We start from the raw sequence: 21,058 nt of genomic DNA on the forward strand, positions 1-21,058 counted from the left end.
ACACAAAAGTATGGTGTGGACTATCAAGACACATTTGCTCCCGTGGCTAAACTTAACACAATTCGGATCCTCATATCCATAGCAGCCAACAGAGACTGGCCCCTAAAACAATTTGACGTAAAAAATGCCTTCTTGAATGGTGATTTAGAAGAAGAGGTATACATGGAGGTTCCACCAGGAGTAAAGCTAGCACCTTCAAAAGATAATGTAGTCTGCAAATTGAAGAAGGCTTTGTATGGTCTCAAACAATCACCTAGGGCATGGTTTGGAAGGTTCACTGTGGCAATGAAGAAGTTTGGATATAAACAAAGTAACTCAGATCATACATTGTTCATAAAACATAACAATAGGAAGGTAGCTATACTCATTGTCTATGTGGATGATATGGTACTAACAGGGGATGATGTGGAAGAAATGAAGTTACTTGAAAAAAGATTAGCCTCTGAATTCGAAATGAAGGATCTAGGCCAATTAAAATACTTCCTTGGGATAGAAATTGCAAGATCCAAACAAGGCATATTTTTATCTCAAAGAAAGTACATCTTGGACCTCCTAGCCGAAACAGGAATGATGGCTTGTAAGCCAACTGATACACCAATTGAGATGAACCACTCACTGGCTATATACCCAAATCAGATTAAAGCAGACAAGGACAGATATCAAAGGTTAGTAGGGAAGTTAATTTATCTGTCACACACTAGACCTGATATTGCCTATTCAGTTAGTGTGGTAAGTAGGTTCATGCACTCTCCTAGTGAAGAACACATGAATGCAGTATATCGCATTCTCAGATACCTCAAGGGTTCACCAGGAAAAGGTCTTTTATACTCCAAAAAAGGTAATAAAACCAGCATAGAAGGGTACACTGATTCAGACTGGGCTGGAGATAAAACTACTAGGCAATCAACTTCAGGATACTTTACTTTTGTAGAAGGCAACCTAGTCACTTGGAAAAGCAAGAAACAAAAAGTGATTGCAAGATCTAGTGCAGAGGCCGAATACAGAGGGATGACTCAAGGTGTTTGTGAACTCCTATGGATTAAAAGCATTCTTATGGATCTGGGAATTATGTATGAAGAACCTATGAACTTATACTGTGATAATAAAGCTGCAATAGACATTGCCCACAACTCTGTACAACATGATAGAACAAAACATGTTGAAATAGATAGGCATTTCATTAAAGAAAAGTTGGATGGAAAGATTATTCAAACTCCCTATTTACGGTCTGAAGAACAGATTGCAGATGTACTAACTAAAGCCGTATCAGGAAGAGCCTTTGAAGAAATGACTAACAAGTTGGGCATGATTGACATACATGCACCAACTTGAGGGAGAGTGTTGAAAGGAAGTTTGTAAATTTAAATTACTGTTACAAAGTTGTTTTAAAATTACTGTTACAAAGTTGTTTATATTTTAAAACCACTGTGATCAGATTGAATAGGATGTAGAGTTGTTAGGATATTTTTCCTATTATTATTCAGATAGTTGTTTTGTACACTTGTATATATACCTCATTAAAGAGGAAGATGATATATGAATGAAAAAGCATCATTATTCACCTGTATTGCATTCTGACAATTGCTGTACCATCTTCCTCTGCCCACGGCTTTCGACCTTTTACCTGTGGCAGAAATCCAATCATCCAGCAATTATATCCAACCCTGTACTTTGGGTCCTAACAAAAATCATGCAATACTTATGTCTGACTGTCTTGTATAATTGGTTTAACAGGATCAAGCTGTATTGTTTTGTCGAAGCTATTAAACATACTGGAGATACAAGCACATTATATTACCAATATTTTTTTTTTTGAAATTTCCTTGGCACCTCTTCTTAAAGGTATATCTTTAGTCCAAGAATGAAGAACATCTCAGGCTGCTGAGAAACAATACCAGGAAGCTTTAGAGGTGAATATTTGGCTTTATAACCGTAAATGATTACTAATAAAAGATCACAAGCAATGAATTGCAAATCTAGCACCAGCACACCTCTCTCTATATATATATATATATATATATATATATATATATATATATATATATATATATATATATATATATTATTTTTTTAATGGTGAATATTTTTATCAATAACCCTAAATTTCTTCATCCTTATATATATATATATATATATATATATATATATAGGGTCAGGATCATTTTATACGGGTATAAGTTACACTCTCAATCTTGATCGTTAATTTTATTTATATCTAACTATTCTTATTTATTAGATATTTGAGCCGTCAGATGTAAGTAAATCAATAATAAGATTTGGTGTAAATTTTCTTATTCTTATACTGGAAATATCTTACCCTATATATATATAATGAGATTAATGTTTTTTATGTTGTAGAAGATAATTTTATCTCCCACATACATAAAAGTGTATGAGACCCGTGTGAAGCTATCTAAAGAAAAGAGAAAGAAAAAGAAATTATGGATTTCATATACTTTTACGTGTATATAGGAGATAAATTTTATCTCCTAAAATATAAAAAATATTAATCCATATATAATTGGGATAAGATAATTATATCGGTAAGATTAATAAATCTTACATCTATTGATGTATTGTGTGCTATTGAGTTACAACAAATTTGGTCTAATTAATTATACGGGAGACAAGTCAAAACCAACTACAATATTGGCTTTAGCCCAAAAGGAGAGTGCACGTCGAGTGATTACGAAAATACTGAAATAGCCTTACCTGGAGGGCGAACTGGGTCAATCTAGTGTGGAGTTCAGATTCTTCAGAAATGTCAAGTCAGATAGAAGATGTTGCAGAAGAAGAAGAAGAAGAAGAACGAAGACCTCTTGTTGATTCCTCAAATCTCATTGTTCATCAAGATGAAGACACTATATTTCCTTTGCCAGATAAATCTTTACCCTCCCTTTCTGTTCCTAATCAACGCCTTGCTTCTCTCGATGTCTTCCGCGGTCTAACTGTTGCGGTTCGTCCTCACTTCTCAACTATTTCCTCAATTGTTTCCTGTTTATTGAAGATCTTTCTTTTTATTATTCAATAAATAATATTCACCTACCAGCAATAAATCATTATTTGAATATACTTTTTTTAACTTGATTGTCAATTAGATAAAGATTCAGTCATGCTTACCAATATCTGGAATCTGGTTGCATTAAAATATCTCAAATTTCGACGCAGTTGATGATTTTAGTTGATGATGTGGGAAGTGCTTTCCCCTCCTTGAATCATTCTCCATGGTTTGGTGTGACACTTGCCGATTTTGTTATGCCGTTTTTTCTCTTTGGCGTCGGCGTTTCCATCGGTCTTGTATTCAAGGTACGAAATCATCTTGCTTCTACAAACCCTGTTCTCGCCTCTCTCTCTCTCTCAACTGTCAATGCTGTAGTTGTGTACAACACTTGGAAAGTGATGGTTTGGACTTTGGACTTTGGACGTTGTAACTTGTATAGTATAGTGGCTTTCTTATATAAATACAAATAATTAGAAAAAAACTGAAATTTTGAACACTGTTCTAATTCTTGGATAACCTTTCAGAAAGTATCTAGCAAACCAAATGCCACAAAAAAAGTCATGTTCAGGACAATTAAGCTTTTCCTTTTGGGGCTGTTACTACAAGGTATGTTCTCCTGCTTTGCTACTGTTCCGGGGAGAGTTCCCCGATGAAGGGCTTCCTGGATGAGATCCCGGAAGACCTGCTCGACCTAAGGGTAAGGTATCGCGAGCTTAGGAAGTTGTAGGAAGCCAGTTTGTCACTCGGCTCAATATGTAGTCTGCTACTCTGCCATAGCCCCTTAACCCGGGTCATGGGATTATGCCCCATGACCTCTTGATCACCACTACTGCACCCATGATCACCACCTGCGGGACTCTCGCTCTGGCTCGTCTTACACCCTCTTAACTGCCACCAAGGCCTTATAATAGGCTAGAACAGTGACAGAGGAAGCTAGCTTGTGCATCGAGCATTTGCTAATCATCAGAATCCTGAGATTACACTATTCCCAGGTGTTCCCCCCCCCCTTGATTTTTACCATTGGACTGTTGGCAGGAGATACTGAGCTTCCCTTATCAGTTGTCTCTCTCCCATTACTCCTTAGATTGAAACACTGGCTGCATTGCTAGACACTTCTTGTTCAACACACCGAGATTACCTTTCCAACCAGCTGAAACTTGTTAAACAAAATTCTCCCCGTATTCTTTTGCACTTCTTTTGTTCATAGTAATGACATCAAATTTGTTTCTTTGTAATTGCAGTATGCATAACTCACTCATTTTTTTGTTAGTGGGCTGATAATGTTGCTTTACTACATATATATATATGTGTGTGTGTGTGTGTGTACAATTGATAGGCATTGCTTTAATGTTTCTTTCTGAAACATACATAGGTGGGTATTTCCATGGGCGTGGCAATTTAACATATGGAGTTGATTTGATCAAGATTCGCTGGCTTGGTGTACTTCAGGTAGCTACAACTAGCGAAGTTGTTATCCTTGCTATCTAATTATTAGGGTTTATTTTATTTTTCTTTTTTTATGATTCAGTAGGTTTGATATTATTGTTGTACATATTATTTTCTCTGTGATTTACTTTGTGCCGCTGATAATTAACAGTTTCAATGATGCTTTCTGAAATCACTTACTTGTTTGATGTATGGATAACAAGTGAAATGCACTGAGTTTCTTCATAGTGCCACTTCATGACTGTTAATGTCAATGCTTGGTGTATTGTATTGAGGAAGTGAATACAAAGTTTCTCCCTAATAAGCTTTAACTTAAGGGTGGTTGCTGATTTGCAGTAAGTACAAGAGTCATTTTTTCATAGAAATTGTTTTATTAAAAAAAAAAATAGTCGTTGAAATTGGTTGTTCTGTTATGGATAAGAATCATGACAGAGAAAAAAGTGACAATTAAGAAACTAAAAATTTCCTTTTGCTTTAGTTTTATAAATGTGTTTTCAATTTGATACATAATTTCCTTGTATGGTATGCAGAGGATATCTATTGGATATTTCTTGGCCTCAATATCAGAGATTTGGCTAGTGAACAAAAATACTTTGGTAGACTCACCAGTAGCTTTTGTGAGGAAATACTCCATTCAGTGGTTAGTTTACTTTTCTGGTGTTTAGTGCTTTAAAGGGGCTAAGTGTGGCACTTAAAAATTTCTATTTCTATGTTGACTGTTACTATAAGATATACCTACCAATGCCATGTTTCTTTGTCATTTTCTGATATCATGGTTTGCATTGTTGTGCTCTGATACCATATGTAACAGCCCCAAACCCTGTAGCATGATATTGTCCGCTTTGCCCCGCGCACAAGCACCGTCGAGCTCACGGTTTTGTTTCTTGGGACACCCCACAAAAGGCCTCACACTAGAAGAGGTATCCACACCCTTGTAAGGCATGCTTCGTTCCCCTCTCCAACCGATGTGGGACATTACATCCTCCCCCACTGGGAATACAGCGTCCCCGCTGTACACACCGGTCCAGGGCCAGGCTCTGATACCATGTAAAGAACCTTGGGATACACCACCCCAAAAGCTAGCTCAAAGGGTGGGAGTGCCCAAGACCTTATAAACTCCACATTAGTTGCACATACAACTAATGTGAGAATATATATCTCAACACATCACATATTCCTGCAGATTCTGTCCAAAATTCTCGGAACTGAATCATGATACTAGCTCCGCACATCTAATTGTCTAAATTAAATTTCTGTGGACATCATTTTTGCTGGCTTATGATATTCTTTGTTGCTAACTGCCTGTTTCTTTCTGCAGGATGTTTTCTATCTTACTTTGCTCAGTGTACCTTTGCTTGCTCTACGGCCTCTATGTTCCAAGTTGGAAGTTCAGATATTCTAACTTGCTTTGGTCTGGTCATGTATCAATTATTCAAGATGTGAGTTGGCATAGTTCTGTCACTCTGTGCCATTGCATGCTGAAAGATATTTAGTGAATTTTTTGGCTGAAGTTTTGATTTGCACTTTCTTGTGCACAGTTTGCTTACACTATCAAATAGTTCTGTAATGTTGGATGACCTGCGAGCTTCATCTTTGTAGTTCCAAAAATCACGAAACATCTCTTTAATTGATCCATAACTTCACTTTTTAAAAAATGGAACTTTAGGTTTGCATTTCATAAAATGATGACACCTTATAGACTAGCATTAACGCATCATGCTATTTTTTTTTGGATACAATGGTGACATTTAGGTTTGAACCTGTGACCTCATGCAAACTACACAAACCCTTCACCGCTAGACCAACACTAGTGGCTTTAACGATCATGCTATTTAAGAATGATGAATGTACTTTCTGGACTGAGAAAATAATAATGTAAAGAGAGTGATAATCATGGATGTATGTAGTGACACATTATGATGATTAATATTTCTTCTCATGCTTGATGTATTATGATGGCTTAGTTTTCCTGATTACTATTATTATTTTAAATTTTGTGTTTGTATTTTCATTTTCATGATTCTCCCTCCCTTGTGGGAAAAGGCTTTGGTTATTGTTGTTTTATATTTTCATTTTTATATGAGAATAAACTCAACATACAATATTTATTTGCCAGGTTCATTGTGAAGTGTGGGGCAGTCTTGAACCTCCTTGTAATGCAGTGGGATTTATAGATAGATCAATTCTTGGTGAACATCATATGTACCAGCGTCCTGTGTATAGAAGAACAAAGGTTATTACCTTCCCGGATAACTCCTGTGTTGAATCTACTGTCACTCAAACTTCATGTATTTTATCCATAAAGATCTTATTCCTGACCACCTTTTCATTTTTAGGAGTGTAGTGTTAATTCTCCCGACTATGGACCCTTGCCTCGAGATTCACCTGCATGGTGCCTTGCACCATTTGACCCAGAGGGTATTTTGAGGTCAAAAAGCATTCCCTGCTCTCTCCTTTTATCTTTTCTTTTATGATCATTATAGATTTATAGTGGCATTGAAAATCTATGGTTACATCTTACAATTTGAATCGCCAGTAATCAAGATATTTTTTTGAGTTGTGCAAACTGCAAAGTATTTGGTTTATGTTATGTTCATCTTTTTTTGCTGTTCTCTCATGTAGGGCTATTTATATCTTTGAAATTATATTGGCATTGATGTGCTATACTATAGACAGCCTAATTAATGATTAAATTATTCCATTAACTATCTTCAATTGATTAACACAGATAAAGTTTTAGTGATTTTTGGAAATAGGGTTCACATCCTGGGCCTGGCTGGGTCTTCTTGAATTTTGTGTGGGCTAGTCTAAATTCAGACTGGACCCAGACCGGCTCAGATTTAGGTTGGGCCAACATTAGTTGGTCCATCCGATATTTTATATTGGACTATTTGGGCTGACCATAAGGTTAGGCCCATTTTGACAGCCTTAAATTCTTATTAATACATTGGTTGCTAATTTATTTTCTTGAATCTTCCAGTTCACTGATGGCTGCCATTACATGTTTTGTGGGATTGCAATTTGGGCACATACTTGTACTCTTACAGGTCCGGATTATGACTCTTGCACAATGTATAAAAATCTAATACTGGTGTCTTTCTTATGATATAGAGGCGGAAGATGTAAAATTTATCTCTGATATATATATATATATATAGATTTTATGATATCAATTAGTGTCTTCTCCATTCAGGACCACAAGCAGAGGGTATTTCTTTGGTCTGTGTTTTCCTTCTCTCTATTGCTAATAGGATACATTCTGGAGATTTTAGGTACTATCTAATTTTAATTTCTGAAGATAAAAAATGCACTATACTCCAACTAACAAATGTAAGTTTTTCAGGAATTCCTTTATCAAAAGCACTGTACACATTAAGCTACATGTGCATCACTGCAGGAGCATCAGGCTTGGTCTTGACTGCTATCTATTACATTGTAAGTTCATCCTTGTGTCATAAATAGAGATAATTTATATCCCTAGGGGAAAAAGAGAAATCGGAAGATAGACTTACTTGGTTTGATTCTCATGAGAGTGGAGAGCGCCTCATACAGCCCAAGTTAGACTTACTTGGTGCACTCGTATGCACCTATAGGTATTAAGCCACTAATTGTTGGTGCCTCTTTGTCAACCCACACAGCTCTCTCCCCAAAACAGCCAAAAAATAGTGACATTTTATCTCAATTGCAGAGCTTGAGCAAACGCCCTCCCCCAGTGCACAAAAGCTCTCTGACTTTGCAACGGTAGAGATGAGAGTCAATTGTATGCAGCCTTATCTTTGCATTTTGCAAAAATACTATTTCTTAAACTCGAACTTGTGACCTTCCAGTCACAAAGGAGCAAGTAATTACTTGCTCCAAAGCTCGCCCTCAATAGTAAAGCAGAACATTTGAGACTATATTTGATATCATTATGTGTGATTAATCCTTAAATTCTTTTCCTAGCTATGTTTTACTATTTCTGTTTGTGATGAAAGCAAGTTGAAGTCAAAATATTGCATTTTCTTGTTTCTTATAAATGCAAGTCAAAGCCAACTCTTTTTTCTCTTCTTAATGTTATTGTTTTTGTCCTCTCTCTCTTTCTCTCTAAATAGCTAGCTATAATAGGTCCATGAAGATTACTCTCAGGAGGCTTCCTCTGCTTTCTTCTTGTCAATCCCTCCCCTTGAATTAATTTTGGATAGTCAAGACCTTGACTGACTCTTCAAGTCCCTTTAGTTAAAGTGATGAAAAATGTTTACTGAAGAGGTGGAAAACTTCAAGAGTAGAGAAAAACAAGAAATTCTTAAACCCTACTGTTTTCTTGATGGCACTAGGAACGAAAAAGAAGCTGGGTTCTTGTTTGGTTTAGACTTTAGACCATGATGATTTATTCTTTTTGGTATTTGTGGCATATCTCCTCTAAGTTGTATGTGCTTGTTAAAAGTGCTTCGAAGTTTGTAAATTACTGTCTTAGCTTTCTATGAGATGATAATGACGTAGTGATGTATAGGTTGGGCTGAAACGTATTTCCCGGTTCTATTCGTAGTTGTTTTGAGTGAAGTTAGTGACTGCAGTCACTGATGAATGATTAAAAACCTGCTACTTCACCAAAACATAGTTTCTTGCAGGTTGACATAGAACATCTCAGAAAGCCTACAGTTTTACTACAATGGATGGGAATGAATGCTCTTATAGTATATGCATTGGCTGCTTGTGACATATTCTCAGCAGTTATCCAAGGTTTCTATTGGCGTTCTCCAGAAAATAACTTGGTAATGCTTCTTTTCCAATGGGCTAGATCTTTACATCTCATGTCCTCTTTCATTATAAAATATTTAAGCTGGAATTTGAAGAGTAATTTATTACCAAATCGAAGTTAACATTCCGCCCCACATATTTTGGTCACTCCAATAATAGAAAGAGTTTTCTCACCCTTTAACTGTTCTATCCCACTCCATATTCACTCCGTTCTTTTTTTTCACCCTACTAGAACAGGTGTAGACGTGGTTTATTTTATTCGATTCTTGGAACTCCTTTCCCCCCTCTTTTTCTCTACTTCTCATTTTCCAAGCATACCCAAATTTGTCACAACAATTGCGATTTTTTTGGGGGAGGGAGGCATTGATGTCAATTTGTAGACCTATACTTGATTGTTCAATTTGGTTAATTGGGAATTTATTATGCAATATGCAGGTTGACGCCAGTGAAGCTTTAATACAGAGCATATTTCATTCCGAAAAGTGGGGTACACTAGCCTTTGTAATAGTTGAGATATTGTTCTGGGGTCTTTTTGCTGGTTTCCTCCACAAGAAAGGGATATATATAAAAATGTAACGGATGATGCCATCATACGAGAGATGATGACGTGTACATTTATGTTCCTTGTAGATATCTTCCATTAGAAACCAGCAATGTTTTATAGCAAGTTAATATCTTGTTGGTTATCTTTGCTGGTTCTCCTATACTGCCAAAATTTTCTTCTGAACTTTACCTTAGGAATATCTCAAAGGCATTTCCACTATGTGTCTTGACAATCTTAAGGCGAACAGAATTCAGCAGGGGACTGAATTAAAGCTTAAATAAAAGTAATGTGATTTTGTTTTTTTACCCCCGTCCCAAAACCAAGATCATTACAGCTATTAGCCATTACTAAGTAATGTAAAGGTGACGGGGTTGCTCGAGTGGCCTAATCATACCTTTTTTTAACGGTTGTGCGGTGATAGATACATTATTTATTCCACAGTTATTCTGTGTTACGAATCTCTCGTATTGGTTATCTATATAATTAATGTGGGATTTATAAGATCTTTGACATTTTTACTCTTTGAACTAGTTTTTGAGGTGGTAACTTCAAGATCTGTAACAATTGATGCTTTCATTGAAAGTTGAGTTTATGAAAAGGGCTATTTATAAACTGGATTAAAGTGTTATACCTAAGGTGTTGTAAGTGTGAGTGAAAGCCGTGGTGTATGTCGGCTCCTTAAAAGAGGTTGGCAATGTTATGAGTTCCACGTTATTTACCTATACAACCAAATGTGAGGTTTATAAGGTTTTGGGTATTCCGGTCTTTTAAACTAGCTCTTGTGGGTGATGGTATCAAAGTTCCCTATATTCTGCTTAGGCTTTTGGTTGATGAACGCAAAGTTAGTTTCAAGTTGTACGAAAGTGGCACGAGGAGTTGAGATAACATTGTTTCTGCATCAAGCAATCTGTTTTTTCCTTTGAATCTTACCATTTGCTTTCACTGAAAAGTGTGTTTAAGATAGAGACAGTACAAGAAAGTCTGTGCAGGAAGTCACTTCTCTAAATGATAAAATATTAAAACATTGAGAACGTAAAAAGGTAACTAAATATAGAGGAGAGATATTCTCACTACCAAAATTTTCTACTACTAACTTACTACCTATTTAATCACCATTAGATTAACATTTTCTCTCTCTTCAAACACTTTTTAACATTCTCTCTCTTTGATCCAATAGTGATGTGATGGGTAGTAAGTTAATACTGAGAATTTTTTGTAGTTAGAATATCCTCACTCCTAAATATATTCCTACTACTGATCAGATTGAAGTATACATCATATTTAGATGAATAAAGAACATATATGAATTACATTTCAGAACTGTAAGGTAATGAGTTTTAACTTACAATTCCGCTCATAACATTGTCTCGATTAATATACAATCCAGAGAGAGAGAGAGGGGGAAAAAAGCAAGCAAGAGCACACACAAAATAGAAGAAATGGACTACCACAAAGACAATTCCTCCCTTTGTTCTCCAAGATAGAAAAAAAGAAAAAACAGCAGGGCCAAAGAAAAAGAAACAAACAAAAGCAATCCGATCCCAGTGTGCTACTACTTTATGTGCTACAAAATTAAAATATGCTTGGAAACTTTCAGGCTTTATGTTCATATCTTGTAAGGACCTACTATGGTATATTTGGTTTCTTCTAACCGAAGATAAGATATTAAAGAGTCACAAGTAGTAAAGGGCTCCAATGAAGTATTAGTTCTCTCTTTTTTTGGTCTTCTGACATCTTTAACTCTGGTCTTGTCATTTCCAAAAGTAAACTCATCAAAGAAAGAATTAATGTGCCCCAGTAATTTTGTTTCCGGTTTCTTCTTTTCCAAATTATATAAGCTAATGTCATTTATCTGCACCCCTCCTCAACGCTCCATTTGGTGTCCTACATTATTCAGGAAAGAAAAGAATGGCTACTGAGAAAGGCAATGCTGAGGCTTCAGATACCCTTTTCAACATCAAGGAGGATTCTGTTCAACCATCATCGAGCATCAAACATCTTGAATACTGTCACTTCGGAAAAGCACTGGCATATAGAGCAGTTTATGGTTATAGTGGTACTCAACGCAGTGGAAGCAAAAAAGCCAGAGGTAATGATGCCAAAACATCCCCAAGCAGGCTCAGCAAGGTCACAGTGGCTGCAGATAATACAGATAATTAACTAGCTTGAAAAAATACTCTTACTTACTATTCTACTTCTAGTAGCTATGTATGATTTAGTGTACTATCTGTTCCACTAGTAAACCATTTTAATTATATGTATAATTTAGAACAGAAAACTGCACCTAATGTGATGCGTTAAAGTGATTGTAATATCCTGTTGTGCATAGCAGAAATATATCTATTTTGTTCCCTTTTGCTTTGCTTTGCAGTAACTGTAACACCACACCATTTGGCATGACCATTATAGGGGAAAGGGCATTATGTATAAGTACGGAATAAATGGAATCTTCAAAATGATAAGATTTAATATAGTTGAGTGTTAGGTTAAGATACTCTGGCAAGAGCAAATTCATCTAACTATTTTCTATGGAAAAAAGTTTTGACCGTAAAATGCAACAACTTGTGCAGAATGAATCATCAATTGTAATGAGAAAATGTCACATGTTATCCATCCAAATTGTAATACACAGCATTTGATACTTTGCGTGCTATCAAATGATTCAAATTGAAGCTGAATAGTTAAGTACATCGATCATATACTATATTGCAACGTTTTTTGGTAGTTACCATCAAGGAAATGTAGGGGCAAAAAGATAAAGAGAGCTTATCCTGGTCATCTCCAGCCTTAGAGGATTAAATGCCTTAGTTTTAGTTGAGATATATAAAACTATTAATGTAGCCTCACCCAACAGCTTAAGCTTTTGGGTTGAATTGGTTCTTTACATGGTATCAGAGCCTCGGTGTACCGGGTTCGATCCTCACCGCCCCCCACTTTCTTTCTAGTGGAATTTCTTTGTTCGTACAGGTAGGTGGACCTGTGCATTGTCTACCCTTCAAGTCCATTGGGCTCTCGTGTGAGGGGGCGAGTTAAGATATATAAAACCATTAATGTAGCCTCACCCAACAGCTAAGTTTTTGGGTTGAATTGGTTATTTACAGTTTTAAATATACATTGCTATTCTAAATTGTAATCTGGCAATATTTCATTAGATTTGTTTAAGTCAGAGTCAAGATTTATTCAAATTATGTTTTTCGTATCTTTCAGAATGAAACAAGGACGTTAATTTTTCATTTTTTGTCTGCTGAAACTGAAATGTTTTAGCCTAAAATTATTGATACTCTGAAACTTGAAGGCAGAGAAACAAGGGTTGCAGATTAGTATTGTACTTGTTTACTTCATTTTCACTACCGTTAAGCTCACCTATAATTTATTGTAATCTATATTAAACAGTTTCGGTTAGTTAGTTAAATCGAATTCACGGAATGAAGTTTATGAATCATCTCATCGTCTCAACACTACAGCATAAGTTGTTAGAATTTGGATATCCACACAGATGCAAGTGACAACCACATAAGTATATCTATGAAGAACTTTCTGTTGTCAAATCTATTCTCTTGATCTCTTGATCTATTTGATCTACTTGATCTCTTGATCTACATTTCATACAAACTATCAAAGGCTATTTATAAGCTATAAAACTGACCAACATAACTCCACACATAACACCCTCGTTACTTTATAACTGACATAACTGACTCATTAATATTCTAACTGACATAACTGACTCATTAATATTCTAACTGACATAACTTCAAACTCATTAATGTCCACTAACACAAACCTAAGGACATGACTCTTCACCAGAAAACTCTTCACATTTCTATTTTCTATTTTCTGTTTTATCTCATTAAAATTTAACCCAACAAAACTCCCCCTTAAATTTTAATTCTTTTTTTTTGAATTTTCCACCGGTTAATTTTTTTCGCGCTGCTTCCATGTTGCACTCCTTTCTTCAAATTTTTTTTTTTTGTCCGGCGGTTCCTTCATTGGTGGAAGATAGACAGTCTTGAATGTTCCTCTGTCGACCTCATCCTCCAATATACTTCCACATCCATTCTTACATGTATGATCTTCACACAAGTCATCATACTGATAAGTATCTGTATCACTATAACGTCCCATTAGTTTTACAACACCTATGCCAATTTTAATAATTTCAGATTCAACATGTGCTACATTAATAGCACGTTGGGCCTCTTCAACCATAGTAACCCCATCACTCATTGAGGACCGTTGATTCCCATCATCAAGCAAATAACTCAACTCATCATTTTCTGATTCCGCCCCACGATCTTCTTCTGGTTTACGCTTGAGCCAAAATGATTCCACCATAAAAGTAAATCTAGGCTCCTCATCGCCGGGTTCCCTATCCACAATCACACTTTCCATCTTTCCGCTTTCAGTTTCTTCATCGTCGGGTTCTTCTTCATCGAGTCCAGCTTCCACGCGCCTCAACAATGGAATCTCAGACCACCGTCCTCCAGGGAAATGGTCTCTTTTCGGTGGTGTCCACATCTTCCACTTCCACCATAAATTCAATGCAGTCTTCGACTTCTGACTTCCAACCCGAACCGCACCTATGCCGGTCTCCGACATCAACCTCATCACGCCGGGGTCGAGCTCTTCTCCAAAACATGAACTCGGTGATTTAGCCGGGATCTCACCCAACCCGGTTATCAACACGGAACTCGGATTCGCGGTCTCCTCCATGCCGGTCTCCATCAAGCACCTCGGCTTCTCAATCTCCTTTCCGATTTTCGACTCTGTCTCCAGACACTCAGGTTCCACGAAGTCTTCTACCTCGACAATAGACTCGTCGTTCCCGTCCTTCTCCGCTTCGATCTCGGCTCCTTCGTTCTCCTCATCTTCTATCTCAGCTCCTTCGTTCTTCTCCTCTTCTATCTCGGCTCCTTCGGCCGCAGTCATCTCCATCGTCTTCTTCTCCGAGTCGTCTCTTACGCATTCTGACACGTCAATCTCCTCCGCGGATGCGTTGCCGTTGGCAACCTCGGATTCCACCATCTCGGTCTCTTCTTCATCCGCATCATTTTCCTCATCTTCATCATCATCATTGAAGATTTCATCTTCTTCATTAATCAGATCAAAACGTCCAGGCAAGTATTTTGTTACGAAGGCCATTAGAAAATCCTTCCACATATTATTAAAGTCGCGGCAGTTCCATGTACGGAACCATTTGATTGCGCTTCCTCTGAGTCTTCTCATGGCTACCTGCCATTTGTCCTCCGTCCAGATTTTTTCTTTCCGAAAATGTTCCTTCAAACAGAGAAGCCAATCTAATGCTTCATCCTTATCTCCATGGAAGAGTGGCACTTCCATCTCGTTCTTTTCCTCCAAAGCCCAAGCTCTGATACCAATTTGTTAGAATTTGGATATCCACACAGATGCAAGTGACAACCACACAAGTATATCTATGAAGAACTTTCTGTTGTCAAATCTATTCTCTTGATCTCTTGATCTATTTGATCTACTTGATCTACATTTCATACAAACTATCAAAGGCTATTTATAAGCTATAAAACTGACCAACATAACTCCACACATAACACCCTCCTTACTTTATAACTGACATAACTGACTCATTAATATTCTAACTGACATAACTGACTCATTAATATTCTAACTGACATAACTTCAAACTCATTAATGTCCACTAACACAAACCTAAGGACATGACTCTTCACCAGAAAACTCTTCACATTTCTATTTTCTATTTTCTGTCAGTATCAATGATGGGCTTTTATGCCCATATTATTGGAATTGGCCATCTTCATTATTTGTTATCTTGAGTGATAACTGATAATGCGTGGGGGAAAAAAAATCATTTTGGGTTTGATCCGTATAATGTGGCCCAGCACTCAACAGTACTGTATTTTGAACACATCATGAGCAAAATATATATTTTGCAAATTGTTTGAAACATTTTTTGGGAACAAAATATCTTTTTATGACCTTTCAACCAATTAATACGATCTCAGAAAGCGAATTTTGCTAAAACCCTAACAGTTTCTTGAAAACTCGCTTCAGATATGAAACTCGATCTAGCCCAGCACCAATAAAGAATCCCCAAGGAATGCCTAGAATTCTTGTTATACGTCCGTTCCAAGCATCAACTCTTTTTTCTAGGTTCATCGATATTGAATCAATCGAACGCACTTCTAATACCTGTTCCACTTTTGGGAGACCTTGTGTTATATCACCCGATCTCGATTTTTCATATATAAACGTAACTAATATATCTCCTTTTGAAAGGATTTCTCCATAATGTCCGTGAACAGTTGCGCCTGGAATCGCCAAATAGGGGCTTGCTGATCTTATTACTACAGAGTCAATGTGAACAGTTATAATTTGGCCGGGTTTTTGGTGTGGTCCATTTTTCATTTGAGCTATACATACATTTTCACAAATAAATTGCCCGATACTAATTATTGTAAACGCTTTTTCGCAAGAAATATGATGAAGAAAATACCAATTCAAATGGAATGGATTAAAAAAGATCTTACTGCGTAGATTGGGCTTATACATTTTCTCGTTTTCGTCCATTAAATAATATTTAAATAGTTGAAAAGTTTCCTTTAACTTGTCAATTTCCAAAATTTTAGTTATTGAGATATGAGTATGAGTTATTAATTGGTAAAATGAATAAAAATTTCTAACTTGAAGGGCGACTCCCAAGGGTCCTGGCGAATTCTTAATTGGAATTCGAGTATATCTTTTAATTTTATTAATTATTTATTCCATATTTCTATTGAACAACATACGAATAGTTCGATTAAAGAGGGATAGATTGGTAGATAGTTCTGAATAAGGGTTAAAATGATTATTAAATAATTAATGAGGGGCAAAAGGATAAAAAAGCCCCCTTTTTCATAGTGATTTTCTATCATCCATAGATGAAACAACATAGAAGATGTATCCAGGTTTGTGCAAATATTTTTGTATTCGAAATAGATTTCCAAATGCAACGTACTAGTGATTAATTGTAAGTTCACCACTTTCCCCTTCCAACAAGTGGTTAGTATAGATTGATTTCTGGTGGGTAATTATTTTAGTTCCGATCCATCCTGATATGCATCTTTTCAGCAAAAAAATCAATGGGACAGAAGAGGCCTCCTAGTAGTGATAAATGCAAAAGGAGAAGATTAAATAATACTGGCAATTATAATCTAAAAGCAAGATGTGTCATTTTTTTGGTGGGGCAACTTGAGTTTGAGTTGACTCATTAACTGTTGCTTTTACAAGCTTAACAACCATTAATAGGTTTAATGATGACAGGACCTGTTCCTTCTATAGACTATAGCCATGGCATGCGATAACAATGAAGCCGTATAAGTGAATGTGAAAGAAACGGGACAAAGAATGACAATGAAGTCAACATGTAAGATAGTGGGGTTTATACTGACTCACTATTCATTAATGGTAAAAATTATTAACTAATTGGATTGGATAGTAAACTCTCAGGAAAAGAGGGCACAATAAATAAGTCGGTCTCAGCAAAAACTGTTTCCTTGTTTATAGGGTTTTATTTCAAATTTTCAAGGGTGAGGAGAACCAATGATTAGCAACAAAGCTTTTGTGAAACAACGTGGACAGGAAAAGTGCGGAACATTATGAATGCAATTCATTTCTAGTGCAAAGCAAAGAATATGCAAATCCATGAACTTTTTTTTTTGCTATTTAATTAAAAAGTTGGAAGAAATTAATATTCAGTCATCATAGAATATTAACCAATTAGTAGCTTTTAGCTGTCCCTTTTCTTTCCCCTCGAAATCCTCCATTTGAACTTATCATTGCATCTCATGATATCATTGATCATACTTTCCACTTTCCAGTTGGCTACTCCAAACTTGGCCTACTTACCTCCCATACAACTGCAGGAACACAAGGCCTTTCCCAAATTTGCAGCATTAGAAAATTGATTCATCTATGCGCACGGGAGCTGAGCAAATAAAGGAGAGAGCAATAGTATATATGTATTTTGATTTTCTTTAGTATTATTTTGGAAGAGATTCAAAGCCTTAATCCTATACTCGTCTTTAATAAAATTATCTCCCATGAAATATATATATAGTTTAGAAGAAAAAAAAAACTGATTCCTCTCTGAAAGTCTAGATTCTTTCAAGTTTTCAATTCAAAGAAAGAAAAATTACAAGGTTTCATATTAGTTTAATAAGAGAAAGCACGATCCTAGATTCCCAGATCAGAGACCACTTCACTAAGATCAAAACATTGCACATTCCACCCCAAAGACGCGTTTCCGTGTTTCACTATATATATATATATATATTTCTATTTATATATACGCACACACACACTTCCTCATTTCCTTCTCGAAACCCTAACTTCACTTAAAAAGCTCCTCAACCGTAACCACCACACCTCTCCGGTTTCCTTCTCCACAGGGTCCATGGACGGGTACGGTTACGGGTCCAGCCACCGTCCGTACGGCGGGGACAGGAGCTTCGAGATTGTGAGCGGGAAAAGCTACGGTTGTGGTCAGAATTACGCGGGTCGGGTTCGGACACCCGATCCAGCGCCGATTCCAGGTGAGGTGACCCGGGCGAGTCACAGTGGGGCGGCGTCGGTGGTGAAGCCTTGGAGCTTCGGGGATCCGGAGACAAAGAGGAGGAAGAGGATCGCAAAGTATAAGGTTTACGCCGTAGAGGGCAAGGTTAAGACCACGATCCGGAATGGGCTCCGATGGATCAAACATACGTGTTCTCGGATCGTCCATGGGTACTAACCCACCCATATTAACGTCTCAACATTCATTCGTTATGCGGCAACCAACATCTGCAACACTCAACAGTCAACACATCACAATAAGTTTATTTTTTTATTTTCATCCTATATTTTTTCTTTCAGTGATTTTTTATTTTGTGGCTTGTTTTCCGTGCATTATATTGGGCTTTATCATGCTATTTGTAGGAATCAAGGGGCATCCATGAAAGTATTGCCATTAATTTATCCGTTAAAAATTTGATCTCGACAAATTTCACTTTTTAATTAATTATATTTGCTCATTGTACAGCTAAACACGATTATATATTTGTTTTCTGGGTTGGATGTATCTTGTTGTAGGATTATTTTCTACACACATAAAATATGTGTAGAGTCATGTGAAGAGAAGGGAGAAAAAAATAATATAAATCCCATATATTTTTATGTGTGTATAAGAAATAGTTTTATCTCCTACAACCTTATTTTTTAGCTTGGTTGGTTTTAAGTTTCCATTGAATTAAAGTAGTTAATTTGATTACAAAAGTTGGACCCAATTGATGATTGAACTTCTATGTAAATGAATTTTACTTGTGATGCTAGATTTCACAACTCAGCGTAAGCAAGTATAGTTAGGACTAAATTAGATCGATGTTCAAAACAGTATTGGTCTCATATTCAAAATGAAACACCTCCCAGTCTAAGAAGGGGATAAAAAATGCCATATAAATCATTGGATCTTGTAGTGAGATAAATCTTATTGTCTCAAATCTCAAGATAAAAGTACATACAATCCATTTAAGCTTAGCACATATGGTGGAGCCAGTAAGAAAGTAGTCAAAATTACTGTTATTTTTTCAAGTTGTAATACAACTCCAAATTAATGCATCCAAAAAAATGAAACCATTTTCAAGAAAAAAAGTTATCAAAGATTTCAAACATCGAAGATTGATATCTATTTTTAACTCAAATTGGGTGGACATATTGAAAGGAGATAAAACTGTATTGATATATATTTCTTTTATATTCACGAATACTCGAATTCATGACATTACTTAAAAAGAACCAATCCCTTATCGCTAGGAGTGTAAATAAATTAGGCTAAATTAGACTTTGACTTAAATAACCTAGATTTGTGTAAAATACATTAGACTTGACGTGACTTGTTACCCTTATATAAGCCTAAATTATAAGTCTTCTTTGATCTATATTTAAAAAATAAAAACCTAGACTTAGACCTTTTAGCCTGGTTAAGCTTACTAAATATTCAAAAATTAAAAAATAATTAAAATGATATTACTTTAATATTAAAAATTAATAAAATAATAATTTTATTTATTTTATTTAAAATAAGTAATATAATATCGGTCGGTCTGTAAGCTTATAAGCTCGACGTATAAAATAACGCTTATGATCTACTTTTTAAATAAGTTTTTTAAAAGCCTAATCTCCTCTATTTGACTATATATAATCGGTCAAGTCTGGTCTGATATAGGCTAGGTCATAGGTCACTGTAGGTGAGCCTAACTAACTCATTTATACCCCTACTTGTCACTCATCTCAATATTGAAAAGAATCATTTTTAAATAAAAAGATACTAGACTAACCAAGCCCTCAAACTTGCCATCCACGAACAATTGATGATTAAAAAGATATGCATTCAGCAAATAACTAAAGATCATCAAATTGAATTCACACAAAATAATAATCTAAAACCAAAAATAAAAAAGTCAAAAGGTGTACAAACTCATGACAATTTCTTAAAACTAATTTATTTTAAATAAAACTAACCTAAAAAACAAGAGTAATCAATCGGTAACGTTATAGGAATTTTTTTCGTTTTTCGTGCAGAGACAACTTATCGTAGGACCCGTGCATTATTTTTTCTCTCTCTTAAAATTATTTTCTCTCTCTTAAAATATTGTCTCCGCAGGACAATATTTTTTTTTCCTATAACAATGTATATGCATTCCCCAAAAAACAAATATGTATCAAATTTAACTTTATTCTTCTCCCCAACATCATAATACCGCCATACAATACAGATTACCTTTACTTCTGCATTCAGATATAAAATGGCGAAGTAGAGATGAAGAAATAATATACATTTATGAAGAGGGCGAATTTGGGAAGATGCAGAGATGAAAGAAATAAATCTACGGAGAAGTAGAGATGAAGAAATAGTATGCATTAACTGAGAAATAGAGATGAACAAACAGTATACATAATACATTTAGTAATCTTTCCCACCAACAATAAAAAAAAAAATTCTTTCAAAAGTACAACACTTTATGTATGTATACTATTTATTATTATTATCTTTTTTTTTGGTATATAAAAAGTTTAAGTGAAGTTAAACATGAAATCCTATCAGGGATTTATTATTATTTTTTATTTTTGGGTAATAATATAATGTTTTTACAATCCCCGTCTTTCTACGGAAAAAATAGAAACAGAAAAAAAACAAAAAAAAAAAAAAAACAAACAAACAAACAAACAGAAGGATTTCCCGTTTCCATGCAAGCACGCATGCATGCAGTGCAATAAGACATGCGAATGAACAACAGCTTAGAGCATGATGTTGGAGCGAA

At 35.7% G+C, this 21,058-nt stretch overlaps 1 protein-coding gene across 2 annotated transcripts; it reads left to right on the top strand.

Moving 5' to 3' along the window:
* Nucleotides 1–2,707: 2,707 nt before the first annotated feature.
* LOC133285225 (uncharacterized) lies at nucleotides 2,708–10,135 on the top strand. 2 transcript variants are annotated; one of them, XM_061482427.1, is made up of 13 exons: nucleotides 2,708–2,956; nucleotides 3,169–3,306; nucleotides 3,526–3,607; nucleotides 4,374–4,450; nucleotides 4,978–5,087; nucleotides 5,766–5,886; nucleotides 6,564–6,680; nucleotides 6,784–6,875; nucleotides 7,428–7,494; nucleotides 7,641–7,719; nucleotides 7,791–7,882; nucleotides 9,055–9,198; nucleotides 9,620–10,135. In XM_061482427.1, exons 1-13 carry the CDS (start codon nucleotides 2,762–2,764, stop codon nucleotides 9,758–9,760), a joined length of 1,455 nt encoding a protein of 484 aa, XP_061338411.1. In that variant the 5' UTR covers nucleotides 2,708–2,761; the 3' UTR covers nucleotides 9,761–10,135. The 2 variants fall into 2 exon arrangements, with proteins under 2 accessions (XP_061338411.1, XP_061338412.1); XM_061482428.1 differs by lacking the exon at nucleotides 9,620–10,135 and having other exon boundaries at nucleotides 9,045–9,154.
* Nucleotides 10,136–21,058: the final 10,923 nt, after the last annotated feature.

This window comes from Gastrolobium bilobum, unplaced genomic scaffold (genome assembly GCF_033153095.1).
Source record: "Gastrolobium bilobum isolate Gb01-03AN ecotype WA unplaced genomic scaffold, APGP_CSIRO_Gbil_v1 utg12170, whole genome shotgun sequence".
In the NCBI taxonomy this organism is placed as follows: domain Eukaryota; kingdom Viridiplantae; phylum Streptophyta; class Magnoliopsida; order Fabales; family Fabaceae; genus Gastrolobium; species Gastrolobium bilobum.